Source organism: Trichogramma pretiosum, unplaced genomic scaffold (assembly GCF_000599845.2).
Source record: "Trichogramma pretiosum strain Unisexual culture from Peru unplaced genomic scaffold, Tpre_2.0 scaffold50, whole genome shotgun sequence".
Taxonomy (NCBI): Eukaryota; Metazoa; Arthropoda; class Insecta; order Hymenoptera; family Trichogrammatidae; genus Trichogramma; species Trichogramma pretiosum.
This window is the reverse complement of record NW_019640807.1, coordinates 346278-370302: the sequence shown is the minus strand read 5'-3', so window position 1 is coordinate 370302 and position 24025 is coordinate 346278. Positions and strand designations below refer to the sequence as shown.

General features: G+C 43.0%; 2 protein-coding genes across 3 annotated transcripts in view; both read left to right on the top strand.

The window, feature by feature from the left end:
• The window catches only part of LOC111694006 (lachesin-like), a 96053-nt gene that overhangs the window by 28480 nt on the left and 43548 nt on the right, over positions 1-24025 (top strand). Inside the window, exon 2 of the mRNA XM_023460469.1 lies at positions 3026-3135. Coding sequence (XP_023316237.1) covers positions 3076-3135 — 60 coding nt within the window. The 5' untranslated portion in view covers positions 3026-3075. The remainder of the gene's footprint in view (positions 1-3025; positions 3136-24025) is intronic.
• On the top strand, positions 19509-21335 carry LOC106652735 (zinc finger protein OZF-like). 2 transcript variants are annotated; one of them, XM_023460335.1, is made up of 4 exons: positions 19509-19829; positions 19890-20004; positions 20075-20465; positions 20505-21335. In XM_023460335.1, exons 1-4 carry the CDS (start codon positions 19804-19806, stop codon positions 21137-21139), a joined length of 1167 nt encoding a protein of 388 aa, XP_023316103.1. In that variant the 5' UTR covers positions 19509-19803; the 3' UTR covers positions 21140-21335. The 2 variants fall into 2 exon arrangements, with proteins under 2 accessions (XP_023316103.1, XP_014227350.1); XM_014371864.2 differs by having other exon boundaries at positions 20075-21335.

Below are 24025 nucleotides of genomic sequence, written 5' to 3'. Positions count from 1 at the left end.
GTGTATATATACGTACACCGACCCGCCCTCCTTGGCGTTCTTGAATCGAGATAAAGTATTATATTGGAGGCCTTATCGTGGGGGAGATGTGAGTGCATTGGCACGGATTTTTCTCGATTGCAAGCAGCAGCAGTAGCAGCAGCAAAAAAAAGAAAAAAAAAGTCGAAGGAAATAATACGGGGGGAAAAAAGCCCATGCATTCCTGATGAAACGGTCCATCTTGCTAGAAGATCTTTCGCTTAGACTATGACGATGGCAATCGCGATTTAATGAAAAAAAAAAAAAAAGAAAAAATCTCGCTCCGCTGATTTTCCTTATATTCCTTCGAACGAGCTGTTTTCTTTCGAAGCTTTATTTTATTATTATTATTTTTTTTGGCTTTGTAATGGGTATATTTACACGCGAGCTTGGGAGAGGCAGTGTGTGTGTGTGTGCCTTCTCGTCCTCACCCAAGGGAAATTTCCCGCGCACGCGAGTGTAATGGTCAAAATAATCGAATACCGAGCTCGCGATGGGAAAATTATTATTTTTTCTACTTCCTCGTTTTACCCCAGTGCGCCAAGCAATCGTCTCGAGATTCCTAATCGTTCGAGGATATATCGAATCGTATAAAGCTTTTACTCGCGAATAATCGCGAGCTTTTCCCAAGTTCGACTAATCATATAGATAGCGATCGGGGCACTAATTCGTCGCTCGTCGATAAATTTCGAGAATTAACGATCGCTCTTATCGAGACCTTGGAAATATTAAATCGTTCGATGCGGTATAAAATTGCTCAGATGCAGACGATCTTGCAGACTTTTGTCTCGAAAAAACTTGTTTTCTCGTTATCGCAAAGTTGTAAAAATAAATCTTGCGTACACAACGCGATGATTGGTAAGAAGTGGAAGAAAAAGAAAAAGAAAATCAACTTGTACGAGCTTATGGCTATCTATTTTTTTTTTCTTCTCTCTCTCTCTCTCTCTCTCTCTCTCTCTCTCTCTCTCAGTTCCTTGGAAAATTGCTGATGCTGGCAATTTTTTTCCTCTCCGCTCGCGCGCTCTCGGAGTCCTCTTATTCTCTCTGAAGCTCGAAGAAGAGCAAAAGCGCAGAGGAGTGCAGCAGCTGCCTCTCTTTCTCTCGGTCTCTCTCTCTCTCTCTCTCTCTCTCTCTCTCTCTCTCTCTCCGGGGGATGAGATTTATTATTTATAGACAAATAATGCGCGCCGCTCTTCGAGTATAGAATTATGACGCTTTAATGCGGTCGAGGGGAGAAGCCTACTTTATTCAAGAAAAGCTCGTTTGCGACGATTTTCTTCAAAGGCGCGCGCAACGCGAATGAAATTTCGTTATTGACACACATCACTCAGCGAAGTATATATAAATCTCGGATGAAAGCTCCCGCGGCCTATTAAAAGCTAGCTTCATTAAGGTCAACGTATCAGAGATCCGTCACTGCGCTTAGCAATCATCCGGAGATGATAGTTGGAAAAAAAAAATTTCTGGATATAATCAAAGACTCGATATAATGCACACGATTTCTTGGAAAGTAGAGCTCGCTAAAAAGAAAACGACGACGTCTCGAGTCTTTCCCTGTATAATATCGTGAAAGCTCGCCCGCACCCACTCGCGCTCGGGACGGGATCGCTGCGAGCAAGAGATGGTTTTGGCGCTGGGCTTTAATAATTACGTCGTCGTCGTCGTCGTTGTCGTCGTCGTCGACATCGGCGGGACGTATATAATCACCGAAGCGCACGATGTACGTACTCGTTCCGGATCGTCGTACTACATACGTAACACGCGTGTCTTTGAATCGACGCCGCGAGAAATGTAATTAAAATTTAACGCGGCGTGTATATCTTTGCCCCCACACGCGCGCGTACACGCGAACTTTAATGAAGATATTTCGTCGCGAGCTTTGACGGATGGTATGTATCGTGAGAAGCCCGCGCTGAATATGGGTATATCGATAATTAGAAGCCTCGAGATCGCGAGAGCGACGCGACGATATCTTAAATAATATTTGTTATTATTACGCTGTGTGTGGCCATTATCACGGCTGCCGCCTTCGTTATGATAACGAATCTTATAATTAATTAATCGGATGCGACCCGATTTTTTTTTCTTTTTCAGATTTTTTTCTCTCTCTCCTGCTTTAAGTATTATGAATGCATGTGTGTGCGAATATAATATGTATAAGAGTATACGTAGAAATAAAAACTCGAAAGCGAAGAGACGCGCCGCATACATATACTCGAGGATAACATAAGCCATGTATAAATATAGTTCGAGTCAATGGCAGTGTCCCAAAGAGAATTCCTTAGTAGTCTTTCTGCCTCTCTTTTCCTCTCTCTCTCTCTCTCTCTCTCACGCCTCTCTCATACCAAGTGAAGTAGTAGTCGCTTCGATTCGCCTCGGAGCGAATAGAAAAAAAAAAAAAAGAAGAAGAACCCCCCCCGTGAAAGTGTCTCATCCCTTCTACCGTATAAGAAAGGATTTAAAGTGACTTTCTAAGACGACTGTCGACTACCACTGCCACTTCCACTACTGCTTTCTCTCTGTATAAGCTCTCGTCGAGGGTGTAGAGCTTTGCGTGCGCCACGCGTGACATTGTGTGTGTGTAGTATACGCTACACCAGTTGCATCGAATATCCGACACTGCGCCTTTTTTTGCCGCTGCTTTCTTAGCTTTGTCATCATCCGCGAGAGACTTTTCTTTGTCCTTTCTGGATATGTATACTGGATACGTACGCGAGAACGTATAATGTGCCTCGTGTGCGTGTGTGTGTGTGTGTGTGTGTCTAGTTTCATGCACTGGAACTCGAGCGACAAAAAATCCTACGCGTCGAGTGTATATTTTTATAAATATGTATTAGAGAATGTTTTATCCTTGATAGTAGACAGCCACATGAGATACAAAATTTGATGATGTAGCTTTTGTTTATTTATTTACTATTTTTTTTACGAAAAATTTTCATCAATGCCTCAGAAACTGCGAAATGAATTCGTTTTTCTAACCATACCCGTGTCTTTTTGTCTTTTGCAGCGCCGACGATTCTGGAGCCGGAATTCGTGAAAGAGATCGGCAACATCACAATGCCGGCTGGCAGGGACGTGAAGCTCGCCTGTACAGTGAAAAATTTAGGATCGTACAAAGTGAGTGTTTTCTTTTATACAAAAATTTTCATATCTCTGGCCTCTTTTTTTTCCAGATTTACGTATACGTACATATACATTCGCGTTATATCCATGTCAAATTATATGCGTACGTACGTACGGTAACGGCGTTCGAGACTTAGTTTTCGACGTCGCGCGCTAATTGCAGGAAAACTTCAACGTGTTTCGAGCGAGAGAGATATGGGAAAAAAAACCAGCCACGTACGCGTCGATGTTATCTCTGTCCGTGCCTCGCTACTCTTTACGCTATATATATCGCGCTCGCTCTCTCCATGACACTTGATTTTTAATGAGATCCTTCAATGAATCTCGCGCATTCGTTAAAACGAACGCGCGCGCGCGCACCGCAACGAAACGAAGCGTGGAAAAGGGCTTGATGACGCGCCGTGTAGACTTTCAAAGCGACGCGAGAGATTTTCCTCTCGCACACACACACACACACGCGCGCGCGCGCGCACGTACACGAGTACAGTGCTCGCGTCGACCCTCTTCAGTAACTGCCGAGAGAGAGAGAGAGAGAACAGAGAGTGAGAGGGAGATGAGGTACATTTGAATTGCTTTTCGCATTTTAAGCTCGCGCTTACCTCGTAAAACGCGCGTACCCGCACCGCTAGTACACCTCGCACCCCTGCGCTCTTGTAGTAGCAGCCATCTATAAATGTATGGAGACTGCGCTCGCAATATTCGTGAATTCCAATGACCTTCTCTAGCTCTCTACATGAAAAAGAGAGAGAGAGAGCTTTATATTTAAGCAAGTAGATTTAATCGATTTATACACGGCGTGGTAGCAGTGCAGTGCAGTGCAGCCCGGCGTATATAGAGTGAAAAATGTCGCGCTGCCGTATGGCGTCTACTCTCGCTCTCCCTCTCTCTTGTAAATACGTGTGCACGACGCGCGACAAAATTGAATTGGTCCTCCCTGCGCGCCCGAGACATTTGGAGAACTACCAAAACTCGGCCCTTCTTTTTTTCGTACATCGGTTTTGTACTCTGTGTGTGTACCGCAAGTTCGCATACACCGCGGAGCTTTATCGGACTTTTGGCGATTCTTTTTTTCGCTCGATGCCGGTCGCTGTGTGTGCTTTTCGTGTGTATGTGTATCGCCCGATGCATTATCAGATTCGCGTCTGCTTTTCTGCTCTTGTTACCGAGCATTATGCGACGCAAGCTCGTGTTTATGTATTGATTTCAAAAGGACGATTTCGTATATCATTATGCCGGTGGGGGGGGGGGGGGGCGGCAAGATTGGATTCCGGTCAAAAAAATGTATATGATCGCGCTGCTCCCCGATAGGAGAGAATACACAGCGGAATAAATTCGGCGCATTTCGTCCGTGGCACACGGTATATAGATTAGAAAATTATTTGTCCTCGAAAAAAGGAAAAAATAAAATAAAATACAAGAGAAGATCGAGGTGTTTAACATAACGCATGCATAATGAAACGATAGCGACTGCGCGTGCATCTACTTGATTCGACATCCTCCATCCTTCTGCTTCGATCGAGCTATATATGCTGAATAAATATATTTATATATAAGGAAACATCCCAGCAAGGCTCCTTCATCCACCATCGCAGCAGAGCTATACACCACAAATAGTCACAAGAAGTTTATGGAAACATAGCAGATATAGAGCGAGAGAGAGAGATGCGGTGCGGAGACTTTGCTCTTAATGACAATTAGAGTGATCCCGAAGTGCAAGCGTGAAGCTCGTAAGCACCGACAACGACGACCTTGTGTGTGTGTGTGTGTGTGTGTATATGTGTGTACACGCTATATATATATAAAGCCATGAGATCGAAGTCCTCCCGCAGAGAAGCGTGTAGCCTAGTGGCGAGGGAGGGACGAGGCGGCGGGGGGAGGAGGACTTTAGCATTAGTGGTCCCTCTTGGCTTAAGCGCGCGACACGAGAAACTTGTGGTCTTGCGAATAGCAATACCGCAGGGAGAACTTGTATGTGTGTGTGTGTGTGTATCTGTGTGTGTATACGTATATATACGCGACTGACTAGGAGAGAAAGACATAAGGAGGCGCGCACAAACTTCCCTTTAGTGCTTGTGAGCAGCAGCAGCAACATCGCGACACCAAACTAAACACAGAGGAGCAGCGGCTGTGGCGTCTCTACCATCCTCCTTCTCTCTCTCTCTCTCTTTCACTCTCTGTCGGTGCTGCACAATCGCCCACTTAAATGAAATACTCGTGTCTTTCGAGTCTAATTAAATTATTTACTCCGAGCGTTGGGACTAAGTTAATTAATTGGTAACTGTATACGTAAGGCTTTTGAAATTTTGGGATGCAACGTAATACAAACCATTTTTTATAGTTTCGAGTCGTTCTATTGCGAATGCGAATGAGAATGTACAGATAGTTCGGGTGAACGCTTGTTCACGAAAACGACTCCAGTTTTTATCGAGGCTCTTGAGAAGATCATTTTATTTTCATTTTTTATAAAATACTGACAGTCAAAGTCGCATGGCCTCATGCATGCACGTTATTTTTTTCGTGTACTTATGCGTTGCGTAGAAATGCTCAATGTTTATAATGGACTAATAAACAATAACCGATCATTCAAAACGTTTGTTTATAACTAATTCTCTGTTTCAATTACCTTACCAATATTAAACGCAGTTTAAATGACTGGAAAGTGACAATGTGAATGTTTCGGCACATTTGAATCAGCATTTAATACCACTTCAAGTCTTTGCCACTAGATGGCGAGTACTTTTTTGGGTAAATCTGCAAGTGGTAAAGTAAAAATAATTGTATAACTCAACTCAACGGGGGGTTGGAAAAATGGCCATACTATCTACCCATATAATCTAATTTTTCAAATGATTTCTTCGTGCCAACAATACTCAGGATGTCTTTCACAGAATGATCACATACTGGCCAATTCATACACTTTCTAAATTTTTATAGCACTTGTGGGTTGTTTGACATCTAACGGCGTACATGAGCACGTGGGCGTACACAAATTTCCAGAGACGATGAGAGACCGAAAGGTAATGCGCACACAGACACCCACACGAGCCTATCCGCACGAGGTTCGTTCTATCCACTAGGTGAAACTGTTTTGTACTACTGTGCGCTGTGTTTTCTCTTCGTTCACCTTAGCCGTTCTATATCCTTTCTCTCTCTTTCTCTTTCTCTCGAGCTACGAACGAGAATGAGTAATGAACTTGGCGAGAGCAATGCAGCGTATACAGTAGCGTTTATATGTATGCAATATACGTATATAAGATACAGTTGGCGCGCGCGCGCGAAGGAACGAGTAGCTCGGGCTTGTATTATTAAGACGTTGCAAGCGCAAAGTCGACCGTATATATAGAGAAAGAGCCACAATGGCTGAGGTTGTACGCGCTAAAGTCGGCTATATTGTATATAAATTTCACTCTCGCCGACGCCTCCTCCTCCTCCTTCTCCCTTCACACACGCGTTGAACTTAAAGCTCTCGACGCGCAGAGTGTAAAATCGCGCAGCTTTACGCTTCGATCGTGTGTACATCCGTACGAGAAATTTATCGCGCAATAATTGTTTATCCGCTGGCCGTGCGAAGCTTTGTACGATTTATTAATTTGCAGAGTGTAATATTCGAACGAGCACGAGCATGCACGATTTTGGAGAACTTCGATGATCCGACGAGCCGTGAGCACTTACAGAAAACACATTATTATTTCATCTTCCGATCATCGATGCAGATATACGCATAGAATCGAGCGCGAGAGAAATAGCACCGCGCTGGAAAGTCAAACAAGTTCACAGGGTGGCGTCTGTATGCGCGTCTCAGTGTATACTGTACGATAATAGAGCAAACAAGCTCGTGCGAGAGACTCTTGGCTGGCCAACGAGCTTTTCTGTACAGCACCAAAGCTGCGCACTGTACAGATCGAAAGGGTATAGGTGTATAGGTACTATGTATACTCTACTAGAGCTTGCAAAGCCGCAAACACACGTGTATAGCGTGTACATGTATGCGGACGTTCGAGTACGAGTGTGTGGCACGCCGATAAAGCCGAGCCAACGCTATTATTGCTCGGATGTAAGTTTGCTCTTGGGGTTTGGTTTTTCAAGTGGACCATTGTGAATTAGGTTATAGATGCAGTCGACGAAAGGAAGAAAAAAATGTTTCACTCCCAAGTATCCCGTGTCGTGTTTCGAGAAATAAAAAAAAAACCATATTTGGCTGCACCCTGATAATAATTGTATAAACAGATAGAACGACTGTATGCACGTATACGCGATGCAACAGTAGCTTATTTCAGGCTGCAACAGAGAGTGGCAATTTCGCTATCCCCCAAGAGGTCCCGATTTACATTACATCGAGTTTCTTTAAAAGCTTCGAAGACACGCGCCCGCGCTTGTAAGCGCGAAGAAAGAGCCAAGGATTTGATTCACCCGGTGCGTGCGGGTCCCGCTCGGGGTACATTATATACATGTATATATTATGTATCAGCCGCGAGGCACTTACCATCGCAAACATTATTTCATCATTTTAATGGAGGCAACAGCAGCCGCGATGTATAAGCGAGACTCGTTAAAGACAGCTGAAGCGCGCGTAGTAGCAGCAGCAACAGACTCGAGCTTTAAAGCTCCAGAAAAAGCTTTGACGTGTTTGACAAGCGTCTGGCACATAATATACGCACGTATATAAGTTGCCGATGTATACGCGAGTCGTGTGTATACAGCGATATCGTTGAGATATATTGACTGTAATGATTCGATTTTGCGATACTTTTTTAGCCTCTTGCTTGCGAAAGATTACTTTTGTTTTGACGGCAAGCATATTTTGCTTTGTATATAGCCACTCCACCTTTTCCCTCACTCTTTCTCGCCATCTTACGGCATTATCGGCTTTTTTACGCTCGCTGCCTGCCTGTCTGGCTCTTCGAAGCACAACTGCCATTGTCTTCATCATTAAACGATACCCGTGGTTTGCACGCTCGATCTCTCTCCTTCGCACTGTCAATTTAAAATTTTTTCCTTTTAAATCAATCTCTTTTCTTGCTTCTTCCCTCCAGCTCGTACGACTTATAATAATAGATGTTTAACAAGCTCGCTCTTTCTTCTTTTTCGATACTTTTTTTCTTCCTTTTTTTATTCTCTCATTTTTTTTTACGATAAAAGAACATTTTGCCTAATGGTAAAATAACCTCTCTCGGTGTTTGCCAGTTAGCCTCTTATCTCTTTCCCCCTTGTGTAAGCCACTCGCGCTCTACTCGCGCGGCAGCTCGCAGACTTATTTGTCAATTTTTTAGGCGTGTGCGCGCGACGCTTCGCACCTTTTTTTCTTCCCCCCCGTCGGCTGTAAGAAAAACAAGCCGAAGAAAATCCGTGATACACGCTCGCTCGCTCGCGCCATGAGTCTTTTTGCTTGTTTACATCCAAATGCGGTAGACGTATACAGAAAGGAGATTGCGAGAGAGAGAGGAGAGTGAGACAAATTGAATTGCTTATGCTTTCGCGCGAGTGAGTGAACTCTTCCTTTCTTCTATACTTCTTCTCTCGAGGCCGCTGCCAGTGCCACTATGCCGGTATATCCATTTGCTCGCCTTGTGTATACCACGTGCGATATATGTGCACGGTACACACGCTACATTCTCGCGCTCGTATCCCAAAGACGCGGGGCAAAACTTTTACTCTTCTTTGACAGTTGTAACTTTATTGTCGCTCCCGTTCGTATATGTAATAGTCACGAAATTCCCATGTACACACGAAAAAATATTAAAGTACATCCCCTCTAACCCTCGCGCGCGTGACTTTTGCCATTCGCTAATGGACACTCGAGGCTCGATCATTCGCTGAAAAATTCATAAACAACGATTCTTCCTCTGCCTGCCTTTTGTTTCTCTCTCTCTCTCTCTCTCTTACTCGTGCATTTTACTAATACGAGAGAGCAGCTTGCGAGAGAGTAGGAGAGCTTGCGCGTGGTTCCGGAACGAGGAGCGACGACGAGCTAGCCCATTTTCTCGACCGTTGACTCCTCGAGATGCATCTTCGCGTGGTCCCTTGTGAATAAGCTTTTTCTTACCTGTATCGCATAGGCGTGCGCATTCTCGAGCGCGTTCCGTATCCTTGATTCTCGGGTAATATACAGCTCCGAATGCATTATTCAAGCTTCAACGCGGCCATACAGGATTCATACTTTAACGACTCCAAATTGTGAAGAATCAGCTGCAATATGTAAACATCGAGAGCAAAAGAAGAGAAGCGAGGCCAGAGAACGCGCTCGTTGAAATATGACGCTCGACACGAGTTATGGATCGGCGCCCATCGAATTTTCGAATCCTACACGAGTAAATTAATCTATTTTAAAGCTGCAGCTTGTCGGGGAGCAAAAGTAAATTGCTCCGCGCGTTCGAGCTTAACTCACGAGCTCGCTCCTTTATACTTCTTCGCCGTGTAATATGGTAAAATGGCGAAAAATGTAACAGAGCGATAAAGCTCATCAGCGGGCAGCTATAGGGCAGAGGAGGGAGTTAATACCTGCAGGGCTGGTATAGTGCGTTAGCCCCCCCCACCCCTGTGGTAGTATAGTATATATTGATCAATTAGCAGCTCGCGCTCGCGGACTGTAATCCTAATGGGCTTCTCTTTCTCTCTCGCGGCCGAAGCTTTTCTACAATTTTTCTCCTGCCAGAGCGAGAGAAGAAGGAGGATGAGGAGAAGGAAAAAAATGACCATCGAGGGAACAATACTTGGATTATGGGCGTTGGGAAAAATAAAAGAGGAAGTTTCAGCGACGATTAAGGGAGAGAGAGAGAGAGAGAGAGCGTCGATCAGGTTTATACATATAGGCGAGTGCGAAAAAGATTCGAAGAAGAGGAGACAATCGCACCCACTTTGCCACGTCGCGTGCATAACCGCCGGCCTCGGATACTTTTCGATTCTCGAGCTCTCGTCGTGTAATTGCCTTCGTTTTTATTTTTTGTTTACTTTCTTGAGTATATTTGGGATACACGCGAGTGTCGCGAAAGCTTTTAGAGCTCCCGTGACGTTTGATTCGCCCGATTTTGAATATTTTTCAAATGTATACGCACGCGCATTATTGGAAAGGAGGTAGAGGCAAAAAAAACAACTCGCAAATTCTCACGTTTATACTTATGTTGGTGAGAAAAAAATGAGGTGGAAGAGGGACGGAGCGAGTGGAGCGATGGAAAAACAAGTCTATAGTTGTCGTTTCAAACAAGCCAATATAGGCAGAAACATTTTCGTGCAGCTCTCGCGTACGCAAATATACGTCAATGGTATTTTTTCCTTTTTTTTTTTTTTGCTCGAAAGGATAAATCTCCTACATGTTCCGCTGCTGCTATATACTGCTGCGCGCGCGCTCGAAAGCTAGGAAAAAAGCTTTTTTTTTATTCGCCTATTGCAAATCTCGGCTTAAGCCGGAAGCCTAAAAGGAAACAGATGATCGCGTCAGTTCGCGGGAAAAGCTCGGCTGCGAAAGCGCGTGAAAAACAAACGAAAAGCCGAGAGAGAGAAAGCGGAACACGTGTGTATATGAGCGTGTCGATGCGAGAGAGCGCCTTTTTATGTATAAGCCATATCCCACGCCCGAAAAATGCATATCCGTCCATGCGTAAAAGACACGTGAAGAGCAGGAGGAGGAGGACAACGGCGACGTGTGCGAGCGATCAACAGGGCGCGGTCCAAAATGTTCCGACTGTATGTGTGTGTGTGGATATAGGTGAGGAAAGTGAGGAAGCTGAGGGGGGGAGGAGGAGGACTTTTTAACGCTTCGATCGCTTTGAAACACTTTTCGGCACTCAATTCCATCGTGTAGGATAGAGATAGAGACAGAGGGAAAGAGAGAGAGAGAGAGAGAGAAAGTCGGTAAGCGCACTGGCTCTGCACAAAGCCAACAGCGCGACAAAACCTTCCTCTCATTGAAAACGAACGACTAGCGCCGAGTCCGCTTCTATATATGCTGCAGTGCTGGACCTGCTACATACGTATATACATGTGAAGGTGAACGTGTGTGTAAAATGTGTGTGTCAATGTGTGTAAATATCGCATTATCGCGCACCGATAGCCACGAATCCCTCTCCATTCCCCTCTCTCTCTCTCTCTCTCTTTCTCTCTATTTAGTGGATTATACATAGATAGATATATATATATATATATATCGAGCTAGGGGGGAGGGAAGAGAAAAGCGAATGCTTGTCCAGTAATTACGAGAGATAGAGATGGAGAGAGTGAGAGAGGGAGACCTTCAATCGATCGAGCGCACCAGGACCGGCTCTCGATTCGTGCGGATTTATTCCAAAACTTTTCTTTTACCTCCCCCCCTTTCCCGCCTGATTTTATTGAATTGACATTCGATCCCATATAATTTTTCGAAAGTATGGAAGGTGTATGCATATGAAAAAGTTAAACGTATCATGTCGAATGTATATCGTGGACGGTGGCGGTGGTGGCGGTGGTGGCGTTCGTACGGTCGCATACACTGACGCACACACACACACAGAGCCGGGAAACGTTTTTCCAAAAGTATAAAAATCGTTTGAATAATCAAATTTTTGCGGGTTTAGATTCGTGGATAAACGAATATGGAGAGCTGTGTGGCAGCTACCACCACCACCATCACCACCCGCCGAGTGCACACGCGGCAAAAGAATTCCGTATTCAAAGCTGGTCACTTTTCTCTCTCGGCTCTATACCTTGATTTCTTTTGGCTGCGCGACTCTGCGAGTGTATACATATACGGCTGGCAGGGCAATTTTTTTTATTCATTTTTTTCGGTTTTTTTTTCGTTTTTTTTTTTGCAGTTCAGCTCCAATCAGCAAAATAAACACAACGTATACGTCGCCGTGTATATGTATGCAAGGACGGTCGAAAGAAGAGAGAGAGAGAGAGAGAGAGAGAGAGCAAGAGGGAAAGCAGAGAAAAAGAGGGCGTCTGCGAAGGGAGTAAAAAAAAAAGAAAAAGAAAAAGAAAAATCAGGGAAAACGAAAGAGAAATAAGTCGAGGCCTCGAAAGGGCACGTAGCCGAGGCTATATACGCGCCGGTCAAGAACCAAGAGCGAGAGCGAGCGAGTATCGGGCGTATTAAAAAGTACGCGGGGCGCGCCGAATACATACATATATACACGAGAGCCACGAAGGGAGAAATAGAAAGAAAGTAAAATCAGAAATACAAACGGAAAATTATACGCTCGTGGAACAAAAGCGAAGAGTGGCTATACATTGTATATAACGCGAGCGGGGGAGAGCGAGAGATGGAAAAGCCAAACTTGAAAAAGAAAGAAATCGCGAGATTATGTATACACGAGTATACGAGAGAAAAAGGAAAAAAAGCTCCGCAGTGTACGTGTGCAGCTGTATATATTATATATAGGGTAAAAATCAGAGGGAGAGCGAAAAGTTGTATCAACGTTAAATGTGTACATGTGCGCGGTATTATACATGATATAAAAGTACTTCGCGCTTTGGGTATCGCTAGAAATTCGAGCGATAAAACGGCGCATTATAGAGCGGAGAGTAAGAGCATGGTGGATCGTGGAAAGGAGGGAAGGTGGTTGGGGCGCGCGGCTCATTAAACGTGGAATGCTGATTGCGTTAAGCGCCAAACGATGTCGCCCAAGCGTGTGCCGCATTGCGCACGCGGTGTAGCGAGGGAAAGATTTCGTTTCGTGTACACGCACGCGACACAGCTTCTAATCGAGCTTTCCGCGGTTGACGATATCAACTTCTTTCGTCAACGATATGTAAGTGGATCGACCGAGCCTGCGTTAAACAATCGAAGATAACTATGCGGCAAAAAAAAAGAATCCGTTATCGTAACGAGGCAACTATAACCGCTTCTCAGTTTCATACCTCCGCTCTTTCCAGCTCTCCTATAAGCAGCACACACATGTGTGCTGAACTATGATACTGGGACAAGCAAAGTGGGTCTTTGAATCAGTCGTACCGCGCGCAACGCTCGACGTACGCGCGCGTCGGGCTTTGAAGTCGAATACTTTTGCTCAAAGGTAGACGGAGACAAGAAAAGCAGACGAAGAAAAAAAAAACGTGACACGAAATCTTTATCCAGGAATGAATTTATCCATAATAAATACAAGCGTAATTATTCAAACTCGAGGATGAAAAAGGAAAAAAAAACGATATTTTTGATCGTCGTCGTTATGAACGTCGCGAGAGAGCTTTTTCCGCGATCGATTTACCAATTCCGTTTGCGTACTCGTCATACACACACACACACATACACACACCCCCTCGTCGTGGTTATTAAAAACCTTTCAACTCTGTACGCACCCACACATACATACAGTACCTCAACTACGTGTATCTCGATAGCCGGACGCGTATTGCGGGCGGCACGCCGCACACGACTCGGTGTGTATATATGTACGCGCCAAAGAGGAAAACAACCGGCCGCAAACGCACCAACGGAACGGTGAAAGTGATGTTGCCGGACGATATAACTTTTAGCCGAGCAGCAGCAGCAGCAGCTCTGCGGTGATGCAGGCAGTAGTAGTAGTAGGGTTCGCGGTGGTGTGCGCCAGGCTCGCTCGAGCGAGCTCTGCACCGCTACTGCTACGCCGCGAGCGAAATTTCTGCATCCCGGGTCGTTTTCACAACGCGCAAGGATGGAACCCGGCAATTTTCGTCGTTGCACACATGGGAAAAATACTTTTGGTGGACGATATATATGTGTGTGTATAGAGGAAAAAGAATAACATTATATATATTGGTACAAACGCACGCGATCCGGATGTTGCGCATGCATTGAACGATATTATTATTGGCTCGAGTCGATCGCTTTTGCCATATAAATGTATAATAATATTTGCTTTCGTATGTATAATAATCGTGTATATAATACACGATCGAGAGAGAGAGAGAGAGAGAGAGAGAGAGAGAGAGAGAGAGAGAGGGTAGAGCGAGGGACGCGAGCTTCCGAGCGAGCTTTTCATCCACTCTTCGATGTGCACAGCGGAAAATTAATTACCTGAAAAAAAAAAATGCATTTATAGCTTGCGAACGATTTTACGCTTATAATATATTCACGATGAAATTAGTCTCATAAAATAATTGAATATCGTGTATCGCGACCTTTGACGGTTTGTTTTTGTTTCCCTTTCCTCGTCGCGTGTACGCTATATAGACGATGTAATGAGAATATGTCGCCATGAATATTAGCGCCCGGCGAGAGAGTCCGCGCCCAAGCGCTGATGAGAATTTACGTACTCGCGAAAAAAAAAAAAAACTATAAGAAAATTAATAGCATCTCATATACTGCGGTGGTTGGAGTCTCTCTCTTGAATGAGTGCGTATGTGTGTGTGTGTATGTGTATGGTCGCCGCAGCTTATATGCATCGCTGTTGACACATACGGGCGAGCTGTATGAAAAATTGAAACGAAATAGCTCTCGTGCGCTCGTGGCGAAATATATTCCGAGTGACTCGAGCGCGCGCTTGTGCCAAGGTTGAGGGATTTCGCGGTGATAACAGTATAAGGTAACCTTATACTGAATTTTCTTGAAATTTTATTGAGATAAAAATTAACGTTTCAACGCTGACTTATTTCTAGCGTTAGTTGCACAAGAATTGTATGAAAAATCAATTACAAGTAGTGCAAGCCTTCGCCGATAGATGGCGAGTACCTTCATGTGTAAATCTGCAAGTGGTAGAGTCAAAATAAATGTATAAATCGAAGCAAGGTTGTGTATCATTCAAGCAAAATTGTTGTATCATACTAATGCTTATGCTCACGCGCATCATTTTTGTACGTACAAAGTTGAGTTCTTCCACGAGAAGGAAAAAAAACTTTCTTCGCTTTTACACTAATTTTAAAGTAAAATAATTTCAAGAGTGTAAAGCTCGACTCGTTGGAAATGATCTCCGATCGTTCCTGTCTTCGGCTGCTTGTGCCGCTTCAAATGCATTCTCCCGCACGAGTGATCGATACCTGCTCGTTCGACGAAAGAAAAAGAAAACTCGGGAAACGAAAGAGGGAGGAAGAGGGCAGAGAGAACAAGATTTAATCTATTTATAGAATAATTCATCCGTCGCAGCAGCGATGCGCGCAATGCGCGCGGACATGTATACGGAATCGCGCGTATCATACGTGCACGGCTATTCACGTTTTATAATCGAGGAAAAATATTTCTCCGTCCAAAGTGCCTTCCACGATATCGGAGATCGTGCATATTTCATAATTAAATGCGTCGTACATTTGAATGCGTTTACGCGAATCGATCACGGGTGGGATACGACGTTTTTTACCGTAATTTTTGCCTTCATTCTAAACACGTTTCATTACAATGCCGCATTATATATATATACCCGAAGCACATGTCGAGAGGGTCGATCACGTGCGCGCGTTAACTCTCCGTATAGTCCTTGTATGCGTATGTGCTGTTTGGGTGGTGTGCGAGCTGCCACTAGCTGCATAAACAAGTTACACACACACAGGATGGGGTGTATAGGAAACGATCCTTGCGCGACGTGTCGAGGGTCGAGCCAAAATCAATCAAGACACAGGGGCGGGGGGCGGCCGATTGACCGAAGAGAGAGAGAGGAGGCCGATAACGTTGATGTAGTAGCACCTCATTCTCGCAGGTCGTATACGTATGTGTGTATGTCCTTACGCACACACTACAGCGCACACGAGTCCTGCACACGTCGTCCATCGGCTTGATGAGGGATGATACGATTCTCTCTCTCTCTCTCTCGAACGTATACGTATTATACATACGTTGCCTGTGTACATATATATATAGCACGAGGCGATCGTAAATGTATGCGGGGGACTGGATTTACCAGCGGCAACAATAATACGACCCGTGTGTGTGTCTACCAGCCGAGCTGGTGTTTGTAGGCGTAATTATTGTATCCTCTTGCGCGCTTATATATACGACACTCGCACACGAGCCTCGTGCCACCTCATATAGTGCGCCCTGCTGTGTATGGGTATTGGTGTAAATACCCGTTGGCTGCTACCGTTGGACAAGAAGGACGACGACGACGAGGGCGCAGAAGAGCGAGAATTAGAGATTAAAAGCGTTCGAGTGAGAGCGATGGATTTTTCATCAAGAGAAAAACGACGTGGAGCCACGTACGTGTGCGCTCGCGAGCGTTTATTTCCCGGAGTTTTTCGTTCTGTGTTTCGTTTTTTTCACTCGTTTTAATTTCGCCCTGATTAAAATTGCTTTTAAAAACGGCCCCCGTTTTAAATGGCTCATTAATTATTCGCCTCGTCGTATGTGTGTATGTGTGTGTGAGCGCGGCTAAAACTGGAATACAGGTATATGTATAGTGACTTTTGAGATCGTCGAGCGATCATTGACTCGTTGCGAGGGGCAAATAGATTAGATTTCTTCGCATACATATATATAAAAACTTAATGAAGCGGACGAGCGAAACAAAATACGCTCAAGCTCAATATAGTATTCCGTATGTGTGTGTGCGCAATATAAACGTAGATACACAACGGGGGTCGGGTGAGGATATCTCGCGGATGCAAAGCTATAAATAGGAAAAAAAGTATATACGGTACACGTATAGTGGTGAAACTTTTACTCGTACACACATGTGCGCGCGAGTTGTATATCTTACGTGTATACGTTTATATACTTTTGCGCGCATCATATATGGTAATGGAATGGGAGGAAACGTACGTACGCGCACGGAGCGATGCGTCGCCGATAAAAGACAATGCAGCGAGAGACAGCAAATATGTGCGCATGGTGGGCAAGGCAAGAGGGACTCTTGCGTTGTGTTGTGTGCAGCGAAACACAGTTGTAGCAGCACAGCGAGCTAGATGCGTGTACGTATAGGAGTATCGTATAGCTCGCGCGGCGATGCACTCGAAAGTAATCGAAATCCAAAGAACCGATGTCGCTACATGCTGGTTATACTGGCTACGCTTGGCCCATTTCCCCATTGCGATAGTTTAGCCCTGCCGAATTGAGGGGGAAGCGAGGGTTTGTGGCGCCTTGTATATACAAACGGACGGAGCTGAGTCAAAAGAAGAAAATGAAGCGAATGAGACAGACCGCAGTACGAGACGCGAATCATTTGCGGGCGGTGATTTTCATTAAGCGTAAACGCTCGACGACGCGGTACTGACTTTTGTTTCTTTTTACATTTGTTTAGGGAAATGTAAGGGAGGCTCGGATTGATTGATCGACGCGTCAATTTACCGAGAGTACGCATATTGATCCTGCATGTAAAACCGAAACACATGTGTCTTTGCCACCCTGCATATGATCTCACACTCTTCCTCCCCGCACGATGTTGTAAACAAAGTATACAAGTTGCTGCATTGGAGTGGGGTGGAAACAGAAAAGATGCTGCTACACCCTGTCCTATTTTTTCTCTTTTTTAACTTACACACGGGATGCGAAAGAGGAATTTGATTTTTACTTGATAAGCAGCAGCCAGCAAGAGAGTACACCCGAATATAATACGTGTACTCGAGCATTTGCTGTGTAATACGTCGAAAATTTCGACGCACAGATGGGCTGAGATATAAATCTTTTTATTTTTTATCCAACAAAAATTTCGTATATATTTCTTCCTCTTCTTCTTCCTCTTTTCATTTTTGGATGTGTGTGGAAAGAGAGGGTATAAGGAAACAACATTTTTACATGAGTACAAAGCGCAAGATGCGTCGAGAGGTAGCGGCAGTGGAAACGGGAGAAAAGTGCTTTTTCTTTTCTGAAAACAAAAAAACGAAACAAAAAAAACAACGAGAAAACAGAAGAAAATAAATAAATAAAATAATACAGAAAGAAAGGAACGAGAAATCGTAAGAGCTGGCAAAAATACGCGCAAAAAATCTTCTGGGCGCGTACTCCAACACACGCAGGATATATCCTCCGTATATATATATAGCACGCAACTCGATTTCTCTCGAGGCATAAATGCTCGCCGACGTGTAATAGCTACTGTGTCGTCGTCGTGAGTATACGCGCGCGTCGCAGCAACACACGCGACGACGACGACGACGACGACGATGTAGCACGTGTTGCCACTGCTTATGCTTTAACCAAAAAGCGAAATACGTGGGTGGGTGTGTACGGGTTATTCAGCGGCAGCAGCAGCAACTCGTCTCCTCTCTCTCTCTCTCTCTCTCTCTCTCTCTCCGTTTTTGGGGGGATGGGCTCTCTGCTGCTACTGCTGTACGCGTCGTTATTGGTAAAGTTGTCGGAAGAGATAGCTAGGTAGCATGCTGCGACATCACCGGTGTATACACACACACACACACACACACACACACACATCGTGCACCAACAACACAGCAGTAGAAGTAGCAGCAGCAGCTAGTCTTCAAAATCCTTGCTCAACACGTGCTTTTCATCTCTCTATTTTAACGTATACAAAAATGTGTATCGTGTACCTACACGAGTTACCACTTCTCGATGCGTAAAAACGATGCAGATCGCTGAAGAAGAATCGAAACCATCTTCAGAGACACTATAGTACGCATACTGCGCTTCATTTATAATAATTGAAAATGTATTTTACCACTTGCGGATTTACAATGCTCCATCTGTTGAAAGAATCAGAAAGCTCACAACCACAATACACACTTGTTCGAGCTGAAACTTCAAGAAAATTACACAAAAAATTAACGTCTGAGTAAATTATAAACTCGATATAAAAGTATGTCTTAGCATTGTAACAATTAAAATTAAATTAATTTAAATTGAATGTATTAATGCGCTTATGTTTAAGGGATCATTCTGGGTTATACCACCCAAATAACATGTGTACATGTAAATTTATCATAAAAACTCGATTTTTTTCAATTGATTTATTAATTTGCTGTACCATTTCAAGAATTTTCAAATAGTACCAAATTTTGAATAATCCAAGAAGTTTGAATAAATTTTTGATAAATCTGCACGTATTCTTTGAGCGAATCTTACTTTTCCCTTTGTATTTTAATAATTTTATACCTCTTTTTCGTTAATTCGATGGCAGTCGCATAAAAAATAATTTAACTTGCCCATTATTGCATCATTGCCCATCATTGTCCCAAAAACAAAAAGAGAGAAATACAACATTTTAGAATAATTTCAACGTAGCTAAGCGCGGGATAAGTTACATCAACAAGAAATTGCGTTTTTTGTCCTCTTGAATGCAAAAATACCAATAGACAAAATGCCTCTCAAAATTTCAGTGTCCCAGCATTTACCCATGTTTCCGGGATCTCAGCGAATAATTATCCACGTCCATTGCACGTGTCAAGAGTTTCCATTTCGATTTCAGCCCAAAATTATTAGCTCATGGTTTGTAGAATTTCTCATATACCCTTGGCTACTCGAACGAAAGCATCTATTGCAGTAATTTTCGCGACATCTACTGGCGGAATTTACGTACGGAGAACAAAGCGACACACGCGCACCGTAACTGCGTATATCGAAAAGGTCGACGATAGACGAGAGAAAAAATTTGCCAACGTTAGCAGTCACGGAATTGTTTCGTTAATATATCAAAACGACTGATTTTTTGACTCGCGAGTGTTAAGCTGAGTTCCAAGAAGAGCTAGTGCTAACTAACTAATTGTATCCGCGAAAGCGTATAGGTGAAATCAAGGTACAGTCTTGGCTACTCTAGGCGTATAACCTCAAAAACATTTTCTCAGTGTATCTCGTTCACACAAAATTCACACTGGTTACATACAATCAAGGAAGTTATGGAGAGCAACTGCGACGTAGCTAGGTAAAAATTATTGCGTTTTAAGTTTTTGAACGATTCCTTTGTAAACTCGATGTTCCTTAGGGTGAAGGAAGAGCCAAACGATTCTTGGACGAATGCATGTGACGATTATGTTTTCGATTCGGTGGATTCTTGCAAAGCGGAAAACTGTGAAACATTCCCAATTCACGAATCATCCGTGAGTTCAATGATTCAAATTATGTTTCGTTAATCTGCTTTTTGAAATCAGTCCATAATTTTCATTTTAGGCAGAACACGCTAATGAGACTGTGGTGTTACAGGAGAGTTTAGATGAAAAGATATTTATCGATTTTGAATGCAAAAATGTTAAAACTGAATCGACAACCAACTGCAAATCTGAGAATCAAATTTGTCAACCAATTGTAAAAGGAGAAAACAAAAATCAGACTAATAACCTGGATGAAAAAAGTCAAATAATTTTGATAAAAAAGGAACTTAATTCTGATAATAATTTTCAATCAAATGTGAGTTATCGTTCAAAACTTGCTGACTCATTGGATAAACCGTATGAATGTGAACTTTTCTGTGGACCACGTGGCTGCGGAAGAAACCCTAAAATTCATTTAAATGCGGTTAACGATCGGAGAAAAGCCCTCGAGTGTGAGATTTTTCACAAATCATTTGGATACCGAAGTAAACTCGAAGTTCTTGTCAACGCAGTCCATAATCGAAGCAAACCTTTCGAGTGTGATATTTGTCACAAGTCATTTTCAGTCAAGGAAAGCCTCAAAAAACACCTAATTGCAGTTCATAATCGTATAAAACCCTTCGAATGTAACATTTGCCACAAATCATTTGGAAACCAGTATAAACTAAAAAGGCACATAAATGGAGTACATAATCGGAGCAAACCGTTTGAATGTGAGATTTGTCACAAATCATTTGGACAAAAAGGTAACCTCAATAAACACATAAATGCAGTTCATCATCTACTTAAACTTTTTGAATGTGAGATTTGTCACAAATCATTTAGTCGACAACATAATCTCAAAGTTCATATAAATACAGTACACGATTGTAGCAAACCCGTTGAATGTGAGATTTGTCACAAATCATTTGGACAAAAATGTGATCTCAAAATGCACATTACAGTCCATAATCAGAGCAAACCCTTTGAATGTCAGATTTGTCACAAATTATTTGCATACAAGAGTAACCTCGAAAGACACATACGTGCAATGCATGATCAAAGAAAACCCTTTGAATGTGATATTTGTCTCAAATCCTTTTCATATAAGGGCAATTTCAATACACACAAACGTAAAGTACATAATCGGATCAAACCATTCTAATGTAAGATTTGAAACAAATCATTTGAATACCAGGATAAACTCAAGTTTCGTGGTAAACTCTTCGAATGCCATGTTTGCCATAATTTAATTGGATTAAAATGTGACCTGAAATCTCACAAGAACGAAGTACATGCTACAAGTATACAATTTTTCTCAAGCTTTCTAAACTTCATTGTAATGGCGGAAAACTTTTGATATAAATAATAAACACATATTTTCATTTTGAATAAAAAAAAGCACGTAGTCTTTTAATTATTCCAAACCATTATTTTTATATCATTTTCCCGTTAAATCAATGTTTTTCAATTAAAAATGATTTAATGTCCTAAAGTCAATATCATGACGCCAAGAAAAAAAGTCAGAAAAAAGTTCACAATGTTTTTGGCATTGTCAAACGTCGATTAAATTTTTTAATTAATGGGCAAATAAGATCATTCCACCGAAACTCAATAATAGCCATCGGCAAAATCACCTATTAAACGTTTATTACATGCGTAAAATGACAACATTTTCAATCATGCTCCCAGTTCAGGAATTTTTTGATATAATTCCTAATGAACGCATAAACGCTTTGTTATTCATAATATGCCCAAATGTTACCTGCATAAATATAGCAAAGGCCTGATTAACGCCAAGCAGTATAGTCGAGCGTGCTACTTGCCAAGCCGGTCAATCAGGGCGGCCAAAATATCGCTGCTACGGGTCAACTCCTCGTGTTCAACGAGCCTAAGGAAGTTTCACTGAAAAACAATAAAAAAAAATTGATAGAAATTCGAGTGACAAAAAAGAAAGAATGGGTCGCCTGAAAAGCTCACCCATACGCGTTACAGTGTGGAATTTGTTCATAGTATAGATCAATGTCACGGAGTAGCAGCAGCACTAGTCGCAGCATTATAGTGTCGAGGATACGCGCGAAAAAAAAGCCAATATAAATACCTCGACTCGAGCTTTTCTCACTTTCACCGTGCGCGCGCGCGTATTATTGTTTAACCCGGGCGTGCAGCTCGTTGAAATACAACTCGAATACTCGTTCGTTGCGCATAATGTGCGACGAAAAAAAAGAAGAAAAAGAGAGAGAGAGAGAGAGAGAGAGAGAAAAAGGCATGGTTTCGAATGAATAAAATCGACTTTCCGTTGGGGGCGGGGGTTGAAAACTTTGACACAACTACACGCGGCCGCGTCTCTAACTAGGATGTACTTTTTAGCGTGTTCATAGATGTGTGCCTATGTGTATGTATATATACAAGCTATCTAACGCAGTTTGCGCGCGCGTGGGATATCATCGTCGATTCGACATGGATTGTAGCAGCAGCAGCAGCCATGCGACGTACCAACTGCACACGACTCAGCGACGCCCTATAATATACGGTAGTATAGTACGTATACACCGGGCTCGGGGTGTATAGTTTTGTTTACTCCCGCGTGCGCGCAACGCTTTTCGCGAGGCAGTTCTCTCTCTCGTTTTGTATTTGCCCAGACACGCGTTGGATATAGCTCCATCTCTCCTCTGTAGCACAGCGAGAGAGAGAGAGAGAGAGATATTGTTTTGCGAATAAATTTTAACCCCCCGATGTTGCTGCTGCTGTTGCTACTACGGCGCGGCTGGTACTGTATATCTACTCGCGCGAGCTTTACATTGTAATGCATATACACAGAGAGAGAGAGAGAGAGAGCGAGCGAGAGAACGAGTTCGTCATTCACTGCCAGAACGCGCGCGCATAGCTGCGCATACTGCCGAGCGAAGACAGCAGTTGCTGCCTATATTATTTGCTCTGTATAGATTTTACAGCCGCGTTATAATACGCGCGCGCGCGCGCGGAGTTTCGAGGGAAAGGGAATCCGCTTTTATTCGCCACAAGTTTTAATAAACTTCCGCGCGTCTGCGGCGCGCGATGCACGCATTACGCGCCAACTGTACAACTTGATTATGTATACGTATTAAACGCGCTTATTTCCCATCGTCTCTTTTTTTTTTGGGTTTTCGAAATTTCATCCGTTCGTTAGCTCGAACTAGCGTAAGCTCGTAATAATTTCGCGGATTAACTTTGTCGAGTACGATATAATAACGCGATATGGATGTAAATTTCAGTGATACGAGTCAATATTGCGTCGGCCGCGAATTAAGCCATACACTATAATAAACCGATCGCGCGCCGTCACACGCACGCGACTATTAAGAGCGATTCAACTCTTCTTCTTCTTCCTCTATTTTTTTTTTTTTTTTTTTTTTTTTTTTTTTTTTTTTTTTTTTTTTTTTTTTTTTTTTTTTTTTTTTTTTTTTTTTTTTTTTTTTTTTTTTTTTTTTTTTTTTTTTTTTTTTTTTTTTTTTTTTTTTTTTTTTTTTTTTTTTTTTTTTTTTTTTTTTTTTTTTTTTTTTTTTTTTTTTTTTTTTTTTTTTTTTTTTTTTTTTTTTTTTTTTTTTTTTTTTTTTTTTTTTTTTTTTTTTTTTTTTTTTTTTTTTTTTTTTTTTTTTTTTTTTTTTTTTTTTTTTTTTTTTTTTTTTGCTTCTTTTTACTCCTCTCTTTTATGGGCTTGCAAAAGCGCTCCTAAAAGTCCGCCCGCGCGCTGCCACGCTGCCACGGCGGCCGCCACGGTGCTTAAATAACAGGAAGAAAAACTGCCGTCGCTCGCTCGCGCGCGCCCGTAATACTATCTACTTTTCACTTCGATAGTACGTCTTTCGCGCCCGGGTTAGGCAGGCAGGCAGGCAGGGAGGGAGAGAGGAGGGGAATCCTGCTGCCACTTTGCCGCTTCGGACTTTTATCTCCTTTATTTTTTTCGTCGTCGTCGTCGTCCTGCTGCTGCTCTACCTCCGGCATGCTCTAACTTACTTTTGTCGCATGCAAATCTAAATCTTCTGGCGTCACTGAGTCGTAGTACGGCAGC